Genomic DNA, 23190 nt, shown 5'->3' on the forward strand with positions numbered 1-23190 from the left:
TGGCACCCAGCGCCGGGGTGCCCGCTGCCTTGAGCCAGCAGCACCGTGGCCGGTGAGGGCGTCCCGGGGGGGGTGAGCGTGGGGCTGGGGTGAACGGGGACCTGGTGGGGATGGGGACTGGGAAGCGGGGATGGGGACACGGTGGGGTGTGGAGAAGGGGCTGGGGCTGGGGCTAAGGGCCGGGGATGTGCAGGCAGAGCCGTCTCTGGCCCCAGCGGTGCCTGGTGCCGTCCCGCTCGGCTCCCCCTGCTGCGGGTGCCTCCTCGGACGGGCAGCGCGGCCCCGCGGGTGCTCGCACGGAGCTGCTGCGGCTGCGCACCGCGGAGGGCTGGGATCTCGTTACCGAGCTCTTTGACTTCGAGCATCTTGGAAACCAATGCTTGCTAATAAGACAAAAAGAATGACAGCAAATAAGCCCAGCCGCGGGAATGTGGCCTTCTCATCTAGCATTTTTTATTCCCCCACGTTCTCCCCCTTCCCTGCTTTGCCACGGATAGAAGCCACTTTAATAAAATTATTAAATAATAAAAAAAGCTGTAGCCCCCACCTAGATGCAGCAACCATGGAAACCGGATCAAGGGGACACCTGTACATTTCCATTCTGGGCTTCTGCTATCTGAATATACAGAGGAGCACTAATTAAAAACCCATCGCTAGTGGCAGCAGAGGGAAGGCGCTGGGCCCAGGAGAAGGGGGTGCGCGGCTTGGAGGCGCGCCAGGGATGGTGGGCGGAGGAGTGGGTCCCCAGGAGGGGACAAGCCATCCCCTGCTGCCACCCCGATGCTCTCATCTCCCTCCTGGCTCCTGCAGGAGGAACGTGCGTGTGCCGGCCGCCAGTGGTGGGGAGGACGAGGCAGCCCCAGCCCCGCTGCTGCCCTCGGTGCCGAGGGGCTCAGGGGACCCCGTCCCCGGGCCTGGGGACACGTCCCGGCGGGGCAGGGCAGGGCCGGGCCGGGCCGCGGGGCCGTTGGGTCGGGGGCTGAGCCCCACGCCGGGAGGAGCTGCGCTGCCGCACCGACACGGGGTGCGGGGCGGGGGCAGGCGGAGGGGGAGCAGCTCCGCCGGCGTCGCCCCCCGGGGCTGGCACCGGGCGCTGCGCCATCGCCTCCCCGGCGGCGCTTTGGCACCGGGGCCCCCCGGCCGGGGGCGGGAGGGCGGCGGGCGGCGGCGCGGGGGCGAAGCAGCGAAGCGTGAGATCTCGCACCTCCCACGGGGAGGGCGAAGGCTGCGGGAGGCTGCCCCCCGGCGCCGCCAGCTGCCTCCCTCCCCGCACCAGCGCCGTGCGCGGGGCCGCGGGGCCGGGCCGCGGTGGCCGGGCGGGGCCGGCAGCTCCCCGGCCGCGAGGGCAGGGCTGCGGGGGCCGCTCTGCGCCCTGTGCTGTACGCCCCGGCTCTGCACTGGATTTCGGGGGCTTTATCGCCTCCCTGGGAGGAAGCTCCTCTCCATCTCGCACGTGTGCACCCAGGAGGAAAAGGCTGTGTTTAACCTGCAGGTTTATTTTTGCCGACAGCTAACGGCAGCGCCTGGAACATTCCCCTGTTTGGAGTTAAATTTTGCTAGAGCTGAGTTTTAGTCATTGTTGTCAAAAGCTGTCTCCTCCACATTTATTTCTTGAAAAAGCTCCTGGCGTTGAGCCGCTGAGAGCCCAGTGGCCCAGGCCCAGTGCCTCCACCCACGGGACACGGCCGCGGCGTTCCCTGGGGGGCTGGTGGGCAGCGAGGCTGTCCCCTCCCCTCAGTACAGACGTGGGACCCGTGCCATCATCCAGGTGGTGCACAGAGCACAGTTCACAGGGCCCTGACTGCCGCTGGACTCAGCTGCGCCTGCTCCTCGGCCCCTGCCCAACCACAGAGCTTGCTCCCCCGGCACGGGGCTGCGGCCGTGGGATGGGGGCTCCGGCAGTGGGGGGGGTTCCTTGGGCTCCAACCAAGAGCTTCCACCAAGGGGTGGTGCTGGGGGGCTCAGCAGGGGCAGGTGGGTCCCGGCATTGCCTGCTGCCCGCCCCACCACTGCCCGTCCCTGCCCACTGCTGGCCCCACAGCCCCAGCAGACAGCTCAACTTTGGGGAGAAGAAAATTCCTCGTTTCCATGGGAACCGGAGAAGGAAAGTTTCTGGGGCTGGGGCTGGGATGGAGCCAGCTGGGACGAGAGCGGCAGGGCCAGCGGCACCCCAGGGCTGGCCACGCTCTCCCTGCTCCCCTCCTCTCCCAGGGCCGGTGGGTGCCCGTCCTGCTGCCAGCACCTCGCGAGGCACAGCCTGGGCGAGCAGCTCCGGGGGCTCCTCGCTCCCCCCGCGCTGTGTCGGGCGCGAGCTGACATTTCGCTCTGCAGCTCAGCGCGTGGCGATGCAGAGAGAGCTCTAATCTGCTCGTCTCCTCCTCCCCCTCTTCCCAGAGGCGGGAGCTGTGGCCGGGGAGAGCAGTGGGGCTCTGGCTGCTCCTGCTGGGCTGGGGGACGGAGGGGACAGAGGGGACGGAGAGGACGGAGCTGTCCCAGTGCCTTCCCTGCCGCTCCCTCCCATTGGGCTGCATCTGCCTGGCAGGGCCAGGATGCCGGCAGCAGAAACCGAGGGTGGTTTCGGAGCACCCCGGCTTCTCCTGCCTCCTCCTCCCGCTGCTCCCCGCTCTGCCTGCACCCAGGCCGGCAGCAGCCCCCCAGCAAAGGGCTGGGCCCGGAGCCCTGCGCCTCTCCTTGGGGTGCCCGAAGGGGCCTCGAGGGCAGCACAGGCAGCGCCCCAGGCCTGGTGAACAGCCCCAAAGCTCTGCCAACCCACCCAGCCATTGGAAACCCCCAGCTCCAGCCCCATAAATTGGGACCCTGCCACCCAGCCCAAGGCACCCCTGGTCCCTGTGGACTGTCAGAGCCCTGCCAGGCACCTGGACACCCTATGCAGCCCTGGTTCCCAGTGGCTCAGCTCCAATTAGCGAGGCCACTGTTAATTTTTCCTGCTCAGCAGCTCCCACCAGCTGTTAATGAGCTCTCACTGTCCCAGCCACTGCCAGCCAGGGGCAGGGGTCCCACAGCCCGGGGGTCCCGGCACCCTCCTTGCATCCGCAGGGCCGTGGTGCGAGGCCGTGACACCATGGATGTGGGAGCAGGGTTAATGATGCCCTGAGATGGATCCGACCTCGCCACCTTCCCACCTCCCAGCTTCACCTGTGGCTCCCTTCTCCCTGCCATTATCTGCATGGATGCCTGTGGATTTCATTTCCATATTCATGGTGTTTTAATGACCCTGTAATGTCTTTATGGTCTGCAATTAAATGTGGAATCTTTTTTTTTTTTTTCCTTCTTCTGCAGATTAGCATCTGCATAGGATCATTTGTGGCATTTGAGCAGAGGAAGGGAAGGCTGTGCAAGAGGGAGATGGGGTTAATTAAACTTCAGAAATCAGCGGGCTCCAGGCTGCTGCTGTCTGCTGCCGGTGCTGGGTGGCCACGGCTGGGGGGGGTCCCGGCCACCCCTGGGGCAGCTCCTGGGGGCTGGCAGGGCTCAGCCAGGCACACAGAGGCTCTCAGGGGTGGCTCAAAATGTGCCTCGAGCTCCCAGCCAGCAGCAGGCCAGGATCTGGCTGCTCTTGGCAGGGGGTCCTGTGCCCATCCCAACCCCGAGCCCCCCTCTTCAGCCCAAGCCCCCCGACAGTGCAGGCGGCTGTCCGTCCGTCCTCCAGCGTCCCAAGGCAGGCAGGCAGACGGACTGACTGCAGCTGGGAGCAGAGCTGCCCCAAGCAGGGCCAGAGCTGGGGGCAGTGGGGAGGTGGGGGGGTGGCTGCGCCCCCCCCCCCCCGCAGAGCAGAGGCCGGCAGGGCTCCAGCAGGGCTCCAGCAGGGCTCCCATCACCGCTCCTGGAGCTAATGCAATGGGCGTCTCGAGGCCGCAGCCGCCGCGGGCGATGGGCCGTAATTGGGTTTCAGCTGCGAGATGGATGGGGCCGGGCTGCCAGCGAGCGGGAGGAAGAGGAGGGGGCAGGGTTGTGCTGGGGGCAGCCCCCCCACCATCACCCGCTGCCCCTCTGCAGGCTGCCACCAGCCCTGATCCCACTTCACTTCATGGGGCGTTGGGGACGAGCAAGTGCACGGGTGTCCTGGGGGGCAGGGCCCCCCCTCCACTGCCCCCAAACACCAGCGGGTCTCTGCGCCCTTGCTGGCATGGCCGGAGCTTCTTGCCAGCCTTGTCGCCACCTCCTTTCTTCAGAGACAGGTTTGGGGCCAGATCCTGCTCGCTGGAGCCCAGAGGATGCTCACAGCCCCCCGATGCTGCTGTGAGTAAAACCGGAGTGGGGGCTTGGAGGGTTTGGGTGCCTCCGCATCCCCGTGCACCTCTCCACATCACCTCTGTGACCTGCAGCATTGCCTCTGTTCTCCTTTGCAGGAAGCAGTTGTGTTCGTTACCTGCACAGCAACGCCATGGGGGCAACCAGGTAGGGAAATTGGGGCAGGAGCTCGCCCCCCGCGTGTCTTTCCAGCAGAGGCACAGGGGAGGCTGGGGCTGGCAGGGGCTGGGGGGCTGCGAGCCCCGGTGCTGGGGGGGGACTCTGCCCGCTTGGCCCTCCCTTGAGCTGTGCCCCGGGTGCTGCTGCCCTGGTCGGGGTGTGCGGGGAGAGGACCCACGCTGCACCCGTCCTCGGGGTCCCTTCTGTCCTCCCTGCATCCCACTCGGGGCTGGCAGTGCCAGCAGTCCCCAGGTGCTGCAGGTTCCCCGAGTCCAAACGCTTGCCTGAAAGCCTAAATGAGGAGGTTCTTTGTGAGTAGCACAGCTCCATCTAGCATTCGTGACAACTGGTGCTCCTCTAAGGCTTAATTCCTAACTACTATTGTGAGAAGTGCTGAGAGCCTGAAGGCAGGCTGCAGCACCCTCCCTGGCTGTCCCACGCGCCCCACGGCAAGGCGCAGCGTCCCCTCTCCCTGGGCAGGGGCCAGGCCTCGCCCGTGTTCATACAGCTTTGTCCCACCAAAACTGCTTTTTGAACCCGTGTAAACTCTTCTACACCTACAACACCTTCAGGCCAAAATGTTCCTTTGCTGACATGTGAAGTGTGGAAGTATTTTCTTTGTCTCAGAGCTGCAGACCTCGCCTGAGAAGAAGCACGGCTCACAAGGCAGAGGAGGGCAAGGAGGGCACGGTCAGCTCTGCCTGGTTCTGCAGCCAAATCACCCCTGGCTTCACCCAGCACCTCTTACCCTCCGTTTTGCTGTCCTCGTCCGCAGAATAGTAAACCAGGGTGCTGGGAGATTCAAGGGCTCTGCAGCCTGGTGCCGTGGGCTGGTTGTGTACCACTTTTGGGATGCTGGCTGAAGGGGGAGTTACCGCACCTGCTAATTCTGAGGACAGAAATGAACGTCCTGGGCAAAGGAAGCGTTGAGAAGTGTTTTGCCATTCCCTCAGGCAAGCACAGCCGCTTGGAGAGCCTCAGCCTGGCAGTTGTCATCACAGTCATTAAACAGAGCACCAGAAGCTGGCACAGACACGGATCCAGGTCACTGGAACTGTGCTTCTGGCACGGAGCTCGTGCACTGGGTGGCGCGGGGCAACTGCTGTGGAGAGTCAGGAGAAGGGTGCTGCAGAGATCCCTTCCCTCCGAACTTCTGGGACAGTGCAGGGCCCTTCATGAGGCTGAGGGAGAGCTGATGGCAGCACGAACTTGGGCTCGCACAGGAGCCTGCGGCCTCTCGCCTGTGTTCCCTGCAGGGTTGGGGACGGGTAGCACACGGGATGGGTGCGGGCAAGGGCCCCGCAGCAGAACCCGTACCAAGGGCACACGCGGCAGCTTCAGCCGCCTCAGAGCGGGGCTGCTTGAGCCTCATCTCCACCCCCCGGACGAGCAGCAGGGCTGCTCCCAGAGTAAATCGCAAACAGGCGGAGGGCCCGAGAGCTGCCGCAGAACAGTCCCATTTCCCCCGGTCCTGACCCCAAGTCCAGGCTTCTCTGCTCTTTGTGGCGATGGCGCCTACGGACGCGATCTTAAGAGCCAGGCGGGAGGCAGCGAGCTTTGGGGAAAGCTCTCAGAGAGGCGAGGCTGCTCGGCCCACGGAGCAAACAGCAGCTGCCCTCGGCCGGGCCCCTGAGCGCAGGCACGGAGCCGTGCGGGGCAGGGCGCTGCCCGGGGCCCGGCCTCAGGGGCGGGGACCCCCCCGGTGCACCCCTGGGGTCGGCCGGGCCCGGCGGCTCCATCCCCGGGGCCGCCCGGTGCCACCGGGGCCGCGGGCCCGGCCCGGGGGGCGCTCGGTGCTGCGGCTCGGGGCCGGCCCAGCCGGGCGGCAGCTGCCCGAGCCTCCGGTCCGCGGCCTCGAACCCGAACCGAGCCGCGGGGCGCTGCGCCGGGCCCGGGGCGAGCGGCGGCTGCCACCGGGACCAGGACCGGGACCGCCACCGGGGGGGGCCGGGCCGGGCCGGGCCGGGGGGGGCGCCGCGGGTGCACCCAGCCCCGCTGCAGAGCCCGGGGCCGGCCCCGCAGCCAGGCCCGGAGCTCCCGGAAGGCGCCGCCGGCCCCGGCCCCGGCCCCGGCGCCCCCCGCCCCTTGACCCCCGCCCCCCGCCCCGCCGCGCCCCCGCCGCTCCCCCGCCCTCGCGGCGCCGCAGCCAATCAGCGGCCGCCGCCGCATCCGGGCCCCGCGGCTCCCCCGCCCCGCCCCCCCCCCCCGCCGCCGCCGCCGCCGCCGCTCGCGCCCGGCCATGGCGGAGGTGAGCGCGGAGCCGCCGGGGGGGGGGGGGAGCCGGGACTGGTACCGGGGCCGGGCCGGGCCGGGGCCTCCCTGCTCCGCCCGCGCCCGGCCGGGGCCCGGGGAGCGGCGCCGCGGAGGGCCCGGCGCTGGGCCCGGCGGGCTGGGGGGGGCTGCGGGGACGCCTCGGAGCCGCCGGGCGGGAGCGGGGCCGGGGCCGGGGCCGGGGCTGGGGCCGGGCGGGGCCGCACGGGCGGGGTCCGGCGGCAGAGAGCGGAGCCGCGGCCCCGGGGCTTTGGGGCGGGCGGGGCGGGGCGGGGGGTCCCGGGGGGGCGGCTCCGTGGGGACCGGGTCCCGCCGCCGCCCCCGGCACCGGCCTGCGGGGCCCGAGCGGGGCCCCTCCTGCCCCGGCCGTTGCGATCCTTCCCCCCCCCTTCCGTGCCCGGGCACCCCCGAACCGGCCCCGCTGCTGCCCGCAGGGCCCCGCCGGGGGCGCGGGGTCGTCGCGGGGCTCCCGGGAGCCCCCCGAGCACGGCTCCGTTTTCGGGGTGCTCCGCGGGCGGGGGCTCCCCTCTGCTGCCCGCCCGGCCCCGTGCTCTCGGCTCGCCTCAGCCCGGGGGTCCCGGGTGAGGTTGGGCCGCGGAGCCTCGGCCTCGTGAGCGGCGCAGGAGACCCCCCCACGTCCTGTCCTTTGCTGATTTTTGTGCTCTTTCAGACGTGCAGGCTGCAGAACAAACCTTTCTGCCCCTACCTCTTCCCCCTGGCTCCAGCCGGGGCTCGCAGGACACGAATCTGTGTCACGTGGCACGGATGGGGCAAAGGAGTGAGGAAAGCTTCGCTCACCGACCCTGATGCCCCCTCCAAACTAGCTGAGGAAATCGCTGTAGCTGTTTAAACAGGAGGGCTGGGAGAGGAAACCCTCTCTCTTTTTCCTCGCTTTCTTGCGAGAGCCGCTTCAGCCTGGAGGGCTTCGTGTGGCAGGGCTGGGACGGGCGCAGCCAGCGCGGTGCTGGGACGCGGCCCTGGGCGTGCGAGGAGCTCGGGCCCTTCCTCCGCTGCGCTGCCCGAGGCGCGGCCGTCGCTGCGTCTCCTGTGCTCAAAAGCTCAAGTCCAGAGCTGAGAAGGGAGAGCTGAAGTCACCTGAAAAGGCAAAGACAGGAGCGGGCAAACGGCCGACACCGGTGTAACTTCTGGGAGAGGGAAGTTGAGCTGGAGAAGCCGGGAGCGGCGGAAGGAAAGCAGCGGCAGGGAGCGCGGGGCTGCTCCCCGAGGCTGCGTGACCCGCGGACGTGGAGGCGCTGCTCCCCAGCATCGGGGGCACCCTCCAGGTAACCGAGTTCACTGCTGTGACCTCGTCTGAGAGCTCCCGTGGTGCGGGGACGCCTGGTAGCGCCTCCTCAGCGCTCCTGCCGTCTTTCCGACGTGTGCAGTGCTCTCGGCTTTCCCCCGCTCCTCTGCCTTGTTCGTCCTCGTCGCGGTCTTCTGGATTCGTGAATGATTTGGGGGTTGGTTCAGTGTCACACGTTTAAATTTGGGTGTACAAGTGGGCCGCTGTCTCTGTCTGCCACTTGTGTCTTCTTTCCTCGATGCAAACACAGCAGCGCTGATGGCTTTGTGGTGCCTCTCAGCAGTTCCTGCTTGTCCTGGTGCTGTGGTGCTGCTCTGGGGAAATAAACTCCTGAGTAGTTAGGGGCTTGTCATCCTGGCATCCTGGCTATTAGTACTCGTTCCAGCACTGATCTTTGACACAAGATCTCATCGATGCTGAGGTATTCTTGACATCTTCTCAAGCCAGCCCTTCCACGGCTGACGGTTTCGGCCTTCGTTTCCCCAGTCCTTAGCGTGCAGCCCCGTATCGATCCTGGCGGCAGGGAGGCGCGATCGATGTAGCGGTCGTGGTCTCAGGGAAGAGCTCTGCAGATCACTTGAGGCAAAAGAGAGGGCGCGTAATCCACACCCGTGCCCTTTTCATGAAAATGGGATTATTTGCTTGGGAGGATTTCTCCAAGAGGGCTTTGTGCGTGGTCACATCCCAGCAGGGCCCAGAAGAGAGGCGCTGTCACCTCCTGAGGTGGGAATCCATCTCCTGGCGCGGCTGTCCCCACGGAGGTTGGCCGAGTCCTTTCCATCCTCGTCTTTTGCTAGCCAGGAACTCCTCCTCCCTTCTCTTCTTGGCTCGTGTGGCTGTTGGGCTCCGTCTGCAGCCTGACGAGGTGGTCTCCAGGGGGGCTGTCCTGCTGCTAATGACCAGGCACCGGGGACGGTGAGTTAAAGCTCGCTTCGGCTGGGACTGGAGGCATCTCTTCAACGTCTGGGAAGAGGAAGGAGCAAGAATTCCACAGCCGCTTTCAAGATCCTTGCCCTCCCTCCCTCCCTCTATCTTTCTGTCATGTGGGAGCATCTTCTGATGCCTTCCAGACCGGCATCGTGGCAGTAATTACATCTCGCAACCAACCAGCTCTGAGTTGTTACAGAATTTGCAACGCGCGTTGAAACGCCCGAAGGCACTCATTCAGAGCCCAAAGTCCAGGGTGGCTTTTTTGGTGTATACCTGGCTCTGTTGGTAGAGAATCCGTTGGGATTTGAACCTGTGCTGTATTTCCTTGAGTTCTCAGAGCCTTGTGCAGAAGCACTGAGGGTGTCCTGGCTCCCCCTGCCTGAGAGGGGAGCAGCGGGAGGTGGCCGAGGGCCGTGAGGAGGTGTCAGTGCTGCCGGGGGGACCGGCACTCGGAGCTCCTGCTGCAGTCAGAGGCTCTCAGTCAGCTCAGAGGCATTGCCTAATTACCTCCTTGCTCCCTACCTAGGCTGAACTTGATGAACAGCATTTCCAGCTGCATCAGCCCAAGGAGCTGCAGATGTTCGGGCTTGTTGTCCAGGCCTCAGCCCCTGTTGCTGCCTAAACTTCTGACCGAGCACCGCATGCCAGAAAGCAGGTGCCTCCTCTCGGTGTCTACCTGTCTCATCCTCTTTCCACCTCACCTCTGCTACTTCCAGCCCCCCTCGCTGCCCGCTCAGCTCTGAGTTTCCTTGCTGACCCCTCTGAGCCTCCTGGATGCGGCGAGGCGCTGGGGGCAGCTGGCGTGCCGTTGATAAAATGCGGTGTTGGAAGCAGCGTGGCATGGGTGTGCTTAGAATGATGGCTTAGGGTCAGAATCCTTCTTTTAGGTAAGATGTAAGCCATAAAGACCTGTGGTCTTAAACTGGTGAAGGGATAAATTATTATTGGAAAACTGAAGGTAAAGTGGAAACGCTGCCACATGCGCTTAGAGACCGAGGGAAAGGTGATGAACCCCGAAGAGAGGAGCTGTGGGAGAGCTGTTAAATAAACCTGGCCAGAGCTCTTTTTGCACAGCGGTTTCCAGTGCTACCCTGTGTGGGTTTATTAACTTTTGCTTTGAAACTAAACTAATTGCATTTGCTGGAGGGGTTAAGCGGCTGGAGGTGCGTTACCCTTTAAAAATGGAGAGTTGTCTCAGCCATGTTCTTCTCTTTCCTTGAAGGCTTCGGTGGGCAGGCAGAGTCCGAGGGTGGTGCCGTACCCAGCCCACAGCCTATGTCCCGGAGAGCCTGGCCTTCAGAGTGCCGCAGGTAAAGCCACGGTCTGTGCTTCTGTTCGTTGGTCTGGTTGCCAGAGAAAACAGGGCTCCTGTGCTCAGCCTGTCCATCCCCTCCCCTTCTCCTTCCGACTTGTTTGGAACCTGGTGGGTGGTTCCGATCACACTTGACAGGCAAGAAAAGTCTTAAAAATGCCAAAGCTCCCAGAAGCGTCTGTGCTGGTTCTCCCAGTAAATAGTAATTATCCTAAAAGTGCCTTGAGTGAGGGGAAAGCTGCAGTGTGCATTCGGATGTTGTCATATCAGGGAATCCAGTCAGGAGAGAACCATAAATACTCAGAAAACCTTCAGGTACATCTTTCAGTCAGTCATGGGGCTTCCAGTGTAGGAGCCAGGCTTTGCTCACGGTGCTCACGGAATGACTTCTGCTGGTTGTGCTTCCCAGCCCCTCTCACTCCTTCCTGCCTGATCTCTTCCGCTGCCTTGTCATGGCCACACACGCACGAGGATGGGTCAACCTGAGCTTTGTCACGTCTGAAGATTTGGTTCAGGATGATCCAATGCCCAACTTCTTTAATCCCTGCAGTTGTGTCAATGGGCTCGGCTGATCACCGACTGAACCTAGCAGAGATCCTGTCGCAGAACTATGGTGTACGGGAGGAAAGGGAAGAAGAGGAAGATACTCAGGAGAAACAGAAATCCTTAGAAGAGCTGGAGAAGAGTTTCAGTGCCTCTCAGGTAAAGGCGGGAGGGGAAGGGAAATTACCTGCTGGATTTTCTTGTTTTCTTTGCCAGTGCTGGTACCATAGATCTTTGTGAGAAACTGTCTTGCTTGCTCTGATGGCTGTGTGCTGTGTTTCGCTCCACCCATCAACAGGTCTTAGGTTTAAATTTGGGTAGCAAATAATTGGTTTGCCAGCCGGTGACAGCAGTAAATTTTGGAGACTTTGTCTGCCAGGTAGGTGCTCTGACCACGTGGAATTCCTTCAGCCACCCTGCTGAAGAGCCATCAGCTGCTGGGCGATGTTCTTTCCGCAGAGGTGATGGATGTGGTCCTCCAGTGGGTAGTCTTTGGGGAGGCCTCAGAGGAACACAAAGCACCTTCCTCACAGATTATCTCTTCGGGTCTGGCACAAGAATAATGCAGTGACTTGCTGCAGCCCTTCTGTATAAATACAGTTCTGCTCTTTGGCAACTCATCACCAGCATGAAACCTAGTATAAAAATAAACATATTCTAAGAATACCCTTGACCGTATTTGTTTGGGGTGGAAGTTCCAGGCTTGTCCATACCTTTAAGACCAGGCTGTGGTGGGTCCTGGTGGACATGCCTCCTTCATTGTGCAGCACTGCCCAAGGCATTCAGAGCCCCCAGAAGAGCAGAGCTGCTTTGACTGCCTCTGCAGGTGTGTTCGCTGCAGCTGCTGTTGTACTCGGCGATTGTTCCATTCCTGATGAAGCTTTGTCTTCCTCTTGCTCAGAACAGTGAAATGCCATTTGAGGAGCTGCTTGCACTTTACGGCTATGAGGCATCTGATCCCATCTCTGAGCAGGACAGTGAGAGCAATGATATTACTCCAAATCTCCCAGATATGACTCTGGATAAGGTAAGAGCAGCTGTCAGCTCGGGTGTGTGCTGTTGGGCTGTGCTGTAGGGTGCTGAGCTGGCGGAGAGCTTCAGGTGTCTAGTAGCTCTCCCCAGTGGAGCTTGGAAAATGCCAGGGAAGGGCCTGCCTAGTTCTGGTGTCCCAGCGAGGGGGCAGAAATGTGAGTGTGCAGGGGATAGAGGAGACTGGGGGAAGGAGAGCTGTTTTGAAAAGGACGCGGTAAAAATCCTTTATGGAACGTAGGTAACAATTCTTTGCACGTAGGTGGGTCTGTGGATGGTCAGGGAAGGTTTGTGTCTTCCTTCTGAGCCAGCTGATGTAGAAAGTTGTTTCCTTATGGGGTCTTTGAGCTCTGTACGCTGGGTGGGGGTCTACAGAAAAGGCCTTTTGCTCCTTCTCTCTCTGGCTTCCATAGGAAGCCATTCTCCTCTTGATGCTTATAGAAGTGCTTCTAGGGAGGATAATCCAGGGGCGGCAGGGAGTGCAAGGCAGAATCTGTCTTTGAAGAAGCTGTGGGAGGGTGAGGAGGACTGTGGATGTGGCTGCCCTTGGCCAGAAATGTTTTACTGTAGGCCTCACACACACCCACCCCCTGCTTTTTTTTTTTTTAATTTAAAATATTTTTCACTTTCTTGTTGTTGTTAAAAGGAACAAATAGCGAAGGATTTGCTTTCAGGGGAAGAAGAGGAGGAGACACAGTCTTCAGCTGATGATCTGACTCCATCCGTCACATCCCATGATGCGTCAGACCTATTCCCAAACCAGCCTGGCTGTATGTGTTGCTAATTTCTAAGTAATTGTTTTGTACTTAGGTGTTTTGTGCAGGTTAGGGCAGGGACATATTTCTTTACTTTGTCACTAAGTTTCCTGAGTTACGTTTTTCCATGTTCTTTCTGGGGCTGCAAATAAACCTGAGTGCCAGTGGGTTCACCCAGCACCAGTTAGGATGTGAGTGTAGATGTGCAGGGGGATCAGGAGCAAATTGTCTTTAGCTGTAACTCACAACATTGGTAAGGTGAGAACTGTTTTGCTGCCTGTTGTAATTACAATCTGCTGGGTCTGACACCTCTACAAGTGAATACATTCGGTAGTGCTACTGGTCTGATACGTTGTGGCAGTTCCTAAACATCAGAATGTGCAGGAAGCCAGAGGGAATGGGAGACTTGGTATAAAGTGATCTTATTCCTTCTGCTGTCTTGCAAAATGAGGGAGTCTGAGTTCTCCAGGTTGGTTGGCACCACCTGCATGGCAAGTGTGCAAATTGTCTTATTTCCATTTTCTGCTTTTAAATATGGGTAAGTAGTCACTGAGGACCATGCTGAAAGTAACTTTAAGACAGAAAATAAAGGGATGGGAGGAACATAGAGCAGTAGTAATAAACCATTTCATGACAACAGATCTCTTCCTTTCCCACAAAGCAAACAACTTTCTTGCTGATGAAGACAAAGAGCCATGTTCATCTCCATGTGCTTCCTCCATGGCTGAGGATTCAGAGGAGGACTCCATCCCATCCAACGAGTGTAAGAAGGTAAATGATCAGAGTGCATCCAGAAGGGGAGCTGAGGCAATGGGCCTGAATTTGGGGAAAGCATGACGCCAAAGCACTGTGGTATTTCCCCAAGAAGTTTTCTTTCTTTATCTTCCTTTTGCTCAGTCTTGCATTTTGTGGAAGGCAGTGGCAGACATGGGTTGCAAAGTGTATTTTTTATGTGATCTTGAAATCTGCATCTGAAACTATTTTCTGCTTCAGATATGGAAAATGCTGTTGTTGCCTTGGTAAATCAGAACTGCAATCCATAGCCCTGTAAAAGTGAATTGCTGTGCGATGTTCCCAGTGGGTTTTACTGAGGGGGAACCATCATATGAAAGAGAGGAGCAGACTTCCGAATTCATCCTGGTTATGAAGGTTGCAGGAGACCTTTAGCATTTCTTTATCTCCAGCTCTAGCTATTTGCTATATATCTTTAACATTAAAACTGTGTAAATACCTAAGGTCCCTAAAGTATGATCTGGTTGGTTGTAAATCTTTCCAGTTACCCTATAAAGTAAGTCAAGGCTCCCGAGAAGTAATGGTGACACTGGGGACTGCTGATATATGTTGGCCTCGTGGTGTCATAGCCCTTAAATCATGCGGTACACTTCATTGCCTATGCGGAGTGTGTTCCATTTCGATTTACTGACTTCTCTGTGATGGTGTTTCAGGAGATCATGGTTGGACCTCAGTACCAAGCCACTGTTCCCATCCTCCACTTGAACAGGCACAGTGAAAAAGGTAAGGCCACTTGCTTTACGTATCTTGTTTGGTTGTAGGGCTGCTGGCCTGGCCATTTGAAGGGGCTCAGTTCACCAGTTCTGCTCTGCATGTCTAGGCTTAGCACCTCTCAGTAATGACATCAAAATTTACAGCTGTACCTAGGCTAGCTTTTAAACTAGCTTATCTGAATTTGGCGAGTGACACAGCTACAGACACACAGTGAAGACTGGCTTGGTGGGAAGACAGGTTTGGAGAAAGGGGGCTCAGCTGTAGCCAAAGAGGGAGATGCTCTAATTTGTTTTTCTCTGACGTCTTCCTGAAGTAGCAAGAGTGTTTTTCATGTAGTACTCCCTGGAACTAATCAGTTCCAAATGTGATAGCGTGTCTGCAGAGTAGATAGAGTTGCCTTGATTTGCAGATTGTCTAATAACTAGTGTAATTCTGGCAGCAGCTTGTTGAACTTCTGAAGAAGATAGCTAACAGAAAACCACCTCTTTAAAAATGACTCATTTCCTCCCTAGTTCTTTTAACCTAGCAGACTAAGCAAATGATTTAAGGAGATAAAAGTTATCAGTTTTGCAGGTACCATTTCAGATTTTCTTGCTGTAGTTCTCAGAACTTTTTACTGTCACTTAATCAGGAAGTTTACGATACTCTCAGTACTTCTGTACTGAAGACCATGGATTTAGTGCCTGTTTCCCGTAGCCTGTACGTTTGCATCAGTGCAAAATGAGATGAAACTTGCAGTAGATCCAGATGGTGGTCTTCTGTGCCCTGTCTGTACTTCCTCTGACCTGATTTTACATGGCTAAGGAGTGGGTTCCTTTGCCTGTAGAAATACACGAACAAGTAAATCCCATAGGGTGCTCATGTTATTATGACCCCTATAACCTCCCTGTGTCAAGGGGGTTGGAGTTAGGTGATCTTTAGGGTCCCTTCCAACACAAGCTATTCAGATGGTTTTCTGAATAGAAAAATCACTGTATTTCTGATTATTTTTATTGCAGAATCTCTTCTTGCTTTCCTCTGTGCTGCAATTTTACTTAACCCTCTGTCTGCATGGTTGTGTGCTTTGTTCTCATGGACCAAGAGCAAGAACCACTCAGTGCTGCAGTGTGCTGCTGCTGTTTTGTCCAGGTGGAGCAGCTCAGAGGAACGTGACAGCCTTGCAGATGCTTAGTTTTGTGCTTAGGACAGAGGGGGTCTTGAGCCTAAGCCAGGCTTATAGCTCAAAGCTGCCTTTGCTTCCTAGTCCTTTTGTTTACTATATGTGGGAAAACACAACTTAGAACATGGGGTTTTTAAGTTGCCACGATTGATGAATCAAAGCAACAGCCTTTGAGAGCATGGTAACAAAAAACTTGTCAGCCAACCCTCTGAAGAAGCGGAAACCAGACGAGCCTGTGCCTAGGGCTCTAAAAGAGGTATAAGCAGTAGTAAGCTTATCTGCCTCCAAAATCAGGAGGGGAAAATGCAGCACGTTCACACAGATGGTCGTCATCCCTAGTGCCAGGTTAGGAGTCCAAGCAAAGATTTTCTCCCTTCTTCTGCCTCTGCCAGGCCCAGACACGCAGAGCATTTCTTAAAAGCAGTGGGATTCTCTGATTAGCTTATTTCGTTTTTTTGTTTTTTTTTTTTTTTCTGTTAGTCTATGAAAATGAAGATCAGCTGCTTTGGGACCCAAACATCCTTCCTGAGAGAGAGGTTGAAGAGTTCCTATATTGTGCAGTGAAGCGGCGGTGGGATGAGCTGTCTAGCAGCAGCCTGCCAGAAGGAGAGATGGTGAAGGACAATGAACAGGTAAAATCTCACAGCCAGAGATATTAGAACGATGCTGGCGTAGTGGTGCAGCACTTCCTTCAGAGATCTTGAATGAGACCCACTTGAAAAGAGACTGGTATCTAACTTTTGTGATCCTCTGCTCCTGCTTCATGGATAAGTGAGAGTGCCTCCCAAATGGAGTCTGAGGGTCTTCACTCTGCTTTTGGGAAGACAGGAAATGGCTGCAGTGGGTCAGACCCTGCCTAGCTTAGTACTTGCCTTCTAAAGCTGTTTGTGGAAGGCATCTGTGGATGCTTGTGGAAAATGTGGAATGGGCAGGGCAAGTAAAGGACAGTTAGTTTTGACTGTATTGTCTTGGTATCCCAAAATCTCTGAGACAGAGCTTGCAGGAGGACAATTTTGGATCTGTTCTCTATAAAATTCTCTGTCGTCTTTTGAAGGCGGCAGAAGATCAAACATCTAACTAAGAAACCAGAGCGGTTGTGTTTCCTCTAAGGTAGGCAGGTTAGATTCTCACAATAAGCCCAGTATCTGCAGAAACACGGGAGCACACCTGTAATCCCTCGAGTTGCTGGTAGAACTGCGTCGTTTCAGTCCTAGGGTTTGTAATGCAGTTCTGTGAAAAATGGAATGATGTATGCTGGCTGCCATGCTAGGTTAGTGGAAAAGTGGCTCCTGGGAAAAATAAGTTTCACAAGACAAACATGAGTCATGCAGAGGTCTGCTTGCGGTGTGTTGCTGTCAGTCACTTTCTTTTGTTTTCTAGGCATTGTATGAACTGGTTAAATGCAATTTCAATGCAGAAGAGGCATTACGGAGGTTACGGTTCAATGTGAAAGTTATCAGAGGTGAGAACCCCTATGTCTGGATTCCACTCCGAACACTGAGGCACGTGTAACTCCTCCAGATTCTGTATGCTTCCTCCAATCCCTCTTTCTGCTGTAGATGAGCTTTGTGCCTGGAGCGAGGAAGAATGTAGAAATTTTGAACATGGCTACAGGGTCCATGGGAAAAACTTTCATCTTATCCAAGCAAACAAGGTAAGAATGTTCACCCCTGCATCACAGTAAGACAAAGGGAACGAGGCAGTTGCATTTGCACCAGAAGTGTATTTTGAGCCTTGGCTGATGCAGGAAGTTCAGGACTGCTGAGTTCCAATCCCAGGCTTTGTGTTGACTCATGCTAGCAGGTGATGGGCTGTTCACTGCCCTGCTCTGCCTTATTTTCCAGGTGGGAGAAGTCACAAACAACACTGACCTGCATGAGTGATGTCAGTTAATTACTGATTAGCCCTTTCTGGAGTCTCAAAAGTTCTTTCCAAACTCTCAGCCCTTGCAGTACTTCTGTGAATGAGTGAGTTGAGCATGTGGATGTTTTGTAAAGTCCCCTGGGGTCCTCTAGAATGAAAGATGCTGTCGTAGGGAGAACTGGGCCCCAGGACATATGCTGCTATGCTGGGAGTTGGCAGAACCAGAGAGTCCAGTCCTACCACTGATTCACTGTGGGCATGTTGACACTGGCCAGTGAAAATGGATGCAGGTTTGCTCTCTTGGTGTTAAGCGTGCTGCTGGAAGTGCAGGAAGGTCCTGCATGAATGTACTGTGTGTGAACCCACACCGGGGTCTGCGAGAACAATTGTGCACCATGGGAGTTACTCCTCTGGCCGGTTACCGCCTTGGAAATCTCGGTATCTGCTTCTGTTCTGCAGTGCAGATGTGTCCATAGCAATGTAAATCGCTGTAATGCACTTCACTTGCTGTGCTGATAAAACGGGTGAATAACCCTTGCTCCACGAAGCGCATCTGGATGCGTGACGCTCTGACTGTGGTGTTTCTCCTCAGGTCCGCACCCGGTCAGTGGGCGAGTGCGTGGAGTATTACTACATGTGGAAAAAGTCAGAGCGCTATGAGTACTTCACTCAGCAGACTCGTTTAGGAAGGAAGAAGTACGTCCTCCACCCTGGAGCCACGTGCGTGGAATATTCTCACACTAAAATTAGTAATATTAACCTCCCAGTGACGATCCTGGCTGCAAAGCACCTCTACTTTAAAGGCGGCGCTTTCTGCTCTAGAAGGTTTCTTCGGTGGGAGCATGCAGAGGTTCATGGGGTGTTCTCGGAGCATAATGCACTGTTAGCGTGGGAGGGGACACTTAAGCAGTTATTTGCTTGGATGTGGACTTTCTTGTGTCAGAAAATAGTGTTTTCTTTCAGATAAATGCATTCACAAGAAAGATTAAGGTTATGGTCAGGGATTCAGGGCTGATCTCAAAAAGTAATTCAGTCGGATGCAATTTTGGGAAGGGATTTTTTTACATACAAAAATACCCTGTTTCTGATTATTGGAGAATTAATTTCTTTCCCTGCAAATAACCTTCGAGGCAAATTCTTCGCTTTGAAATATATGTTAATTACAGCAAATACTTTTCAAAAAGGTTGAAACTGAAATGTTTTAAGAGGTCAAAATGAAATATTTAAGTTGAATCAATTAAAAATATTAGCTGTTAGAGCTTGAAAAATGTTTAAGTCTTAGCTTTTTTCTTCTGACTCAAGACAGGAAAATACCTGAAATCTCAAATTTCCCCATGGTAGAAAATATTTTTTTTGTCTCTTGCTCTTTGCTGGCATGCTGACATTGTCACAACCCAGTGCAATCATCCCATGAAGCTGGCTGCTCCCTGCGGAGAGTATTTGGCCATTTGTTTTGTTATGGAAGAGTCAGAGAGCCGGGGGGCAGAGCTCTGTGTTTGGGAAGCTTCACAGCCCGTTCTGGTTTGATGTGGGCTGGTCTCAGGCACCCTGACCTAACCGTGGGTATGGACGTTCCTCCTCGTGAGGCCTCTACAGCCCTGCTGCTTTATTTGTTGGTGGGTTTTAATCCCAGTCACTGTTTCTCCTGCCTGTATCTTTCTGCCCAGCGGGTGGTCACAGTTCTGTCTGTCTTTCCCCACAGGGATTACGCCGACAATGACTTGGATGGGGGTGAGGTAGAAAATGCCAGTCGTTCTCGGAGCTCCCCACCGATTCCCTCTGCCACCAGCTGCCTGGACTCTCACTTTGGCCAAGATCAGCTAGCAATTGAGAGCACAGGTAACTGCCTTCTCTTCTGTCTGCCACGGGGACAGCTCCCCTCCCCCCCTCAGCAGCACAGACCCTCCTTTGCCTTTCTCGTGTTGCTGTTATCCAGCCACTGCTCTTCTCCCTGCCCCTTGCCGGTGTGCTCCCTTTCTGCCCTGAGTCAAACGCCAGCCCCGGGCAGTGTGGTGTAGGTAAAGGAGGGTTGCCTGTCCCTACGCTGAGCAGTACCGGCTCCTTTAGAGTTGGTCCTGCTTCAGATGTGGAGGGACGGCCTAAGTCGTTCCCAAAGCAAGAGAATTTGTGTGAGTTTTGGGTACCGGAGGCAGGCAGTTGCTTTCAGTGCACCTGCCTTAATTAGCGGACACTGGCACGTCCTCCAGAGATGGATTTAAAACACCAGAAGTCAGTCTGTGCCTGTTAGCTGCCGTCAGAGAGAGGTGGCTGTAAGAAGACTCACAGAAAGCCTGAAACGGGTTCATTCCCTCTCTCTGTCCTACCACGGACAAGGGCTTTGTGTTAGCACCTGCCAGGAGACGTACGCTTGAGGGGACAGGATTTAGGGTTGGGTTCATCTCAGAATCTCATTTGAGGTTTCCCTTAATTTCCATAGAAATACTGGTGGCCTCCTGTCTGCTGTCTGCATCTTGCCTTTCATTGGTAGATGCTGTCAGGAGTTTTGGTTGCTATAATAAAGAAACATCTTTGCCATCGAACAAATACTGTTCTGGTTAGGTGGGATTGAGCTGGATTCTGGTTTTTATACGTTATGGACTGACTCTAGTTTTATTTCACTTGCTGCCTCCCACCCTTTCTTCCTCCCTGTCTGTCCATCGTCCGTGCACTTCCCTCCTCTGTGGTGCGCAGAGCCTCTGAGCGTGGAGAGCACAGCCTGCAGCCTGGGCAGCATGAGCGAGTCGGGGCAGGGCTATGAGTGCAGTACTCCTTCGGAGACGAATTGTTCCTTCGACCCCGCCGAGGAGACCTCCTCAGGCACGCTCTCGGCTTCCTGCACACGGCATCCTGTCACCCCCTCCGACACGGGGCTCTATGCTTTGCCGCCGGCAGGACCAGGACTAGCAGAGAAGCAGGAGACGTTGCAAAGCTCTGGTGAGACGATAACCATGGACTTCACTCTCCCTGCAGACATTAATGAGGGCTTACCTTTAATTGCTGGCCCTGTGGATTTGGACAGAGACACAGAGGCAGTGGTGGCCCCTGCGCAAGTGTCCTTATCGGTCACAGATTTTGGCCTCATTGGCATTGGAGATGTAAATAGTTTTCTGACTGCTCATCAGGCCTGCCCAGCACCCGTGGCTCGGTCAGAGCCCTTGTCACAGTGAGAGTCTTCAGTCACAAACCTGTCACAAATCCACCAAGGACTTTGACCTGACTGAGTGAAATCCTGGAACTTCCACTGTTCTCTAGGGACAGTATGGAGCTGTTGGTCAGAATCCGTCTTTCCATCCTCCTTGATCCAAGGCTACAGTGAAACCAAACACGTTTCTGCTCCAGCATGTTCCGACACAATCACACAAAGCTGGTGGCCAGCTTGGGTGAGGGGGGAGGCCCACGGCCCCCCATTTTGTTGACCGTGTGTCACCCCAGGTCTTGCCAGGCTGTTGGGAGAGTCCCTGCCCCCAGGACCAGGGAGGTGTCCTCTGGCTCCAGTGGAACGGTCTGAGTGCAAAAATGTGTTGAGAACAGGGATGTGTCGCAGGCACTTTGGGGCTGGGGCAGAGGATGCAGTCTGGAGGTCCAAGAGCTTAGGAAGTCAGCATGGAGCACAGCCTGCCTGGGCTGCAGGGCTGCTCACCAGTGGAGATGGGCATGGCGACGCCAAAGGAAGGTGAGGAGTCGTGGCTGCTCACCCGCACGGTGTGCTGCAGTAGCAGTCCTTCTCCCCGGGCCCCTTCTCACAGCTATCCTGCGCTCCCGAGCTGAGGACCGTAACAGGCGCTCGCAGTCCTGCCTTCAGACCTCCCGGGGCTGTGCGTTGCTCCCTGCCCACACTGCCGCCAGCTCCGGCTGGGGTGTCGCCTGTTCCAGTCCTTTGGCTGAAGCTTCGGGTCTCGGAAGGGGCGCTGTGCGGTGCGGCAGTGTTGTGCATGCTGAAGCCCGTCCTGCCTTCCCTTGGGGTGCTCTGCCATGAACTGGGCCAGGGAGATCTTGAGCTGGGAGTCGAGGCGGTGCTAGACCCAAAGTGATGTTGGCCTTCAGTGCTGCACTGCTGCCCCCTTTGTTCTTGGCGGTGAATAACTCGATCGTTTCTGGCCCTGCTGCACATCAGGAGGGTGAAACGCAGCTGCCACCTCTGTAACGCCTCAGCTCCTTCCAAAAAATTCGCTAGCTGGGGAAGGAGGAGGAGCTGGACGCAGGAAGAGAGGGCCAGAAGGGGATGGTGATCGCTGAGTTGACCCTTGCTTTGTTGGGTGCCTGAAGCTAGAATTGTGGAAGTGGAGAAGCAGCAGCTGCCACTGGGCAGGTGTTGGGAAGGGGCAGCCGCTGCCTGACCTCCCCGGGCAGTGACAGCGAACCGGGTGAGGATGTGCGTGATGGCAGGAGGGAGCTTCCAGCCCGTGTCTCCCTGGAGTCACCACAGCAGGGCCGTGCCTCCTTCCTAGCGCTGTGCACGCTGCGGGCACCTCAGCTCCCCGGGCACCCTGCGTCGGACACCACTGCTAGCGCCGAGAGGCAGGCAGGAGAGCGTGCCCAGCGCAGCCCTGCCCCTTCCCACCTGCCTCCGTTCTTCTAAAACATCGCCAAAAATCTCTCTCTTCTGAGAGAAACGTGTGTCCCTGCTGCCAGTGGCGTTTTGAGGAGGGGCCGAGGGTCGGCACCGAAGCGGCCAGCGGCTGTGCAGAGCTGTGCTGGCTCAGAGGAGCGGCTGTGGGTGCGCTGAGTCGGAGCTGGTCTGCGTCCCGCTTATGTGCCAGGTCTGGGGCTCGTCACTGGCTTATGTCCACGTGTTCTCATTCCCTTTTTCCATGCAGGGAACACTGCTGACTTGCTGGGCAGGGCTCTAACGCAGATGTTCCCTTCCTCCAGCCATTTTCTCTGCTTGGGAAGGGTTCAGGTTGAGTCTTTTTGCTTAATTTGGTAGAGGTCTTCAGGCGCTGATCCTGCGGCTGTTTCTGTGGATTTGGAAGATGAGTAAAGGCATTAACCTGGGACCCCCTCTTACCCGGCCCAGCGAGGTTGTGCTCACTCCTGCAGCAGGGGCTTGGAGACAGCACCAGACAGCTTCATGGGGTAGCTTAGGATCAGACCTCATCTCCCCCTTTCAGGCCCCAGACCCATTCGCCTACGTGAGTGGGGTGGGTGCTTGTTTCGGTCCCCAGCCAGCCCTGCTAGGAGGCGCCGAGCTGCAGACACTGCTCTCGTGGCCAGGTGTTGCTCTGTGAAACGTGCTGTAGAATGGAGGTCTCACCTCTGGCTGCTCCCAGCTGCTGGAAACAGAAAGCAAACACAAGTGCCCGCTCCATAGTGGAACTTCCCAGGCTGTGATTCCCCTTTTCTGGGGGAGAGAGGAAGCTGCTTGGCTGGAAGGGGAGGAGGTGGCAGGGTGAGAGCATCTGCAGCCCTCCCAGGGAGGGTCAGGCCTTGGCGTCTCCTCTCCATCAGCCAAGAATGTTCTTAGTTTTTCCTGAAACCATTTTTCTTTGGTTTGTTTCAAGCCCCAGTGAAGGGAGAGGAGAGGCTGGAGGAGGCAGAAATGTCTCTTATTTATATTATTCAGTGTTGTTTACAGATTCGCATGGGGTCTTTCAACATGAGCGCAGCGCTTTTCCCACATAACTGTAAGGGAGAGGGGTGAAAAGGGCTGGGGCAGGGCGGGGAGTCACGGGGGGAGGTTTGGTTTTGGTTTTCTTGGGGTTTTCTTTTTCCTTCTTACAAAGCACATTCACTTTGAGACGCTCCCAATGCTGGACTCGTCCCCTCACCCCCAAGCCCTACACTGTGAAGTGATACTGCCTTGAAGACCCCTCGCCGTTATTTATTTAATTAAAAACCTAATTTGAAAGCAAGCAGGAAGCCTGTCTTGGTTTTGGAGACTGAGGTGCCACAGCCCTGCATGTTGGGGTGGCAGAGGTGAGGGGGGGTCCTGGCCTTTTTCATCTCTCTGCCACAGCTGAGTGCTCCAGTGCCCCATAGGCAGGGGCTGGGCGTGCGGCCGCGCGTGGCTCCGGGGTGAGGCGTGGGCTGGGACGAAGCCCAGAGCCCTGCGGGGTCGTGTCCCCCACCTTGGGTGCTGTGATCCACG

General features: G+C 56.8%; 1 protein-coding gene across 2 annotated transcripts; it reads left to right on the top strand.

Annotated features, from left to right (window-relative positions):
- Positions 1-9358: 9358 nt before the first annotated feature.
- Positions 9359-22780, top strand: MIER2 (MIER family member 2). Of its 2 annotated transcripts, none has more exons than XM_084302704.1 (13): positions 9359-9590; positions 10158-10245; positions 10798-10949; positions 11692-11817; positions 12466-12589; positions 13236-13345; positions 14020-14089; positions 15720-15871; positions 16620-16701; positions 16799-16893; positions 17695-17822; positions 18805-18941; positions 19794-22780. In XM_084302704.1, exons 3-13 carry the CDS (start codon positions 10806-10808, stop codon positions 20267-20269), a joined length of 1644 nt encoding a protein of 547 aa, XP_084158830.1. In that variant the 5' UTR covers positions 9359-9590; positions 10158-10245; positions 10798-10805; the 3' UTR covers positions 20270-22780. The 2 variants fall into 2 exon arrangements, with proteins under 2 accessions (XP_084158830.1, XP_084158831.1); XM_084302705.1 differs by having other exon boundaries at positions 17695-17798.
- Positions 22781-23190: the final 410 nt, after the last annotated feature.

Source organism: Netta rufina, assembly GCF_964035555.1.
Source record: "Netta rufina genome assembly, chromosome: 28".
Taxonomy (NCBI): Eukaryota; Metazoa; Chordata; class Aves; order Anseriformes; family Anatidae; genus Netta; species Netta rufina.

Coding starts and splice junctions, on each gene's coding strand:
- MIER2 (XM_084302704.1), top strand. CDS start 10,806: ATGGGCTCGGCTGATCACCGACTGAACCTAGCAGAGATCCTGTCGCAG. Junction 10,950..11,691: donor AGAGTTTCAGTGCCTCTCAG/GTAAAGGCGGGA, acceptor CCTCTTGCTCAG/AACAGTGAAATGCCATTTGA. Junction 12,590..13,235: donor ATTCCCAAACCAGCCTGGCT/GTATGTGTTGCT, acceptor TTTCCCACAAAG/CAAACAACTTTCTTGCTGAT.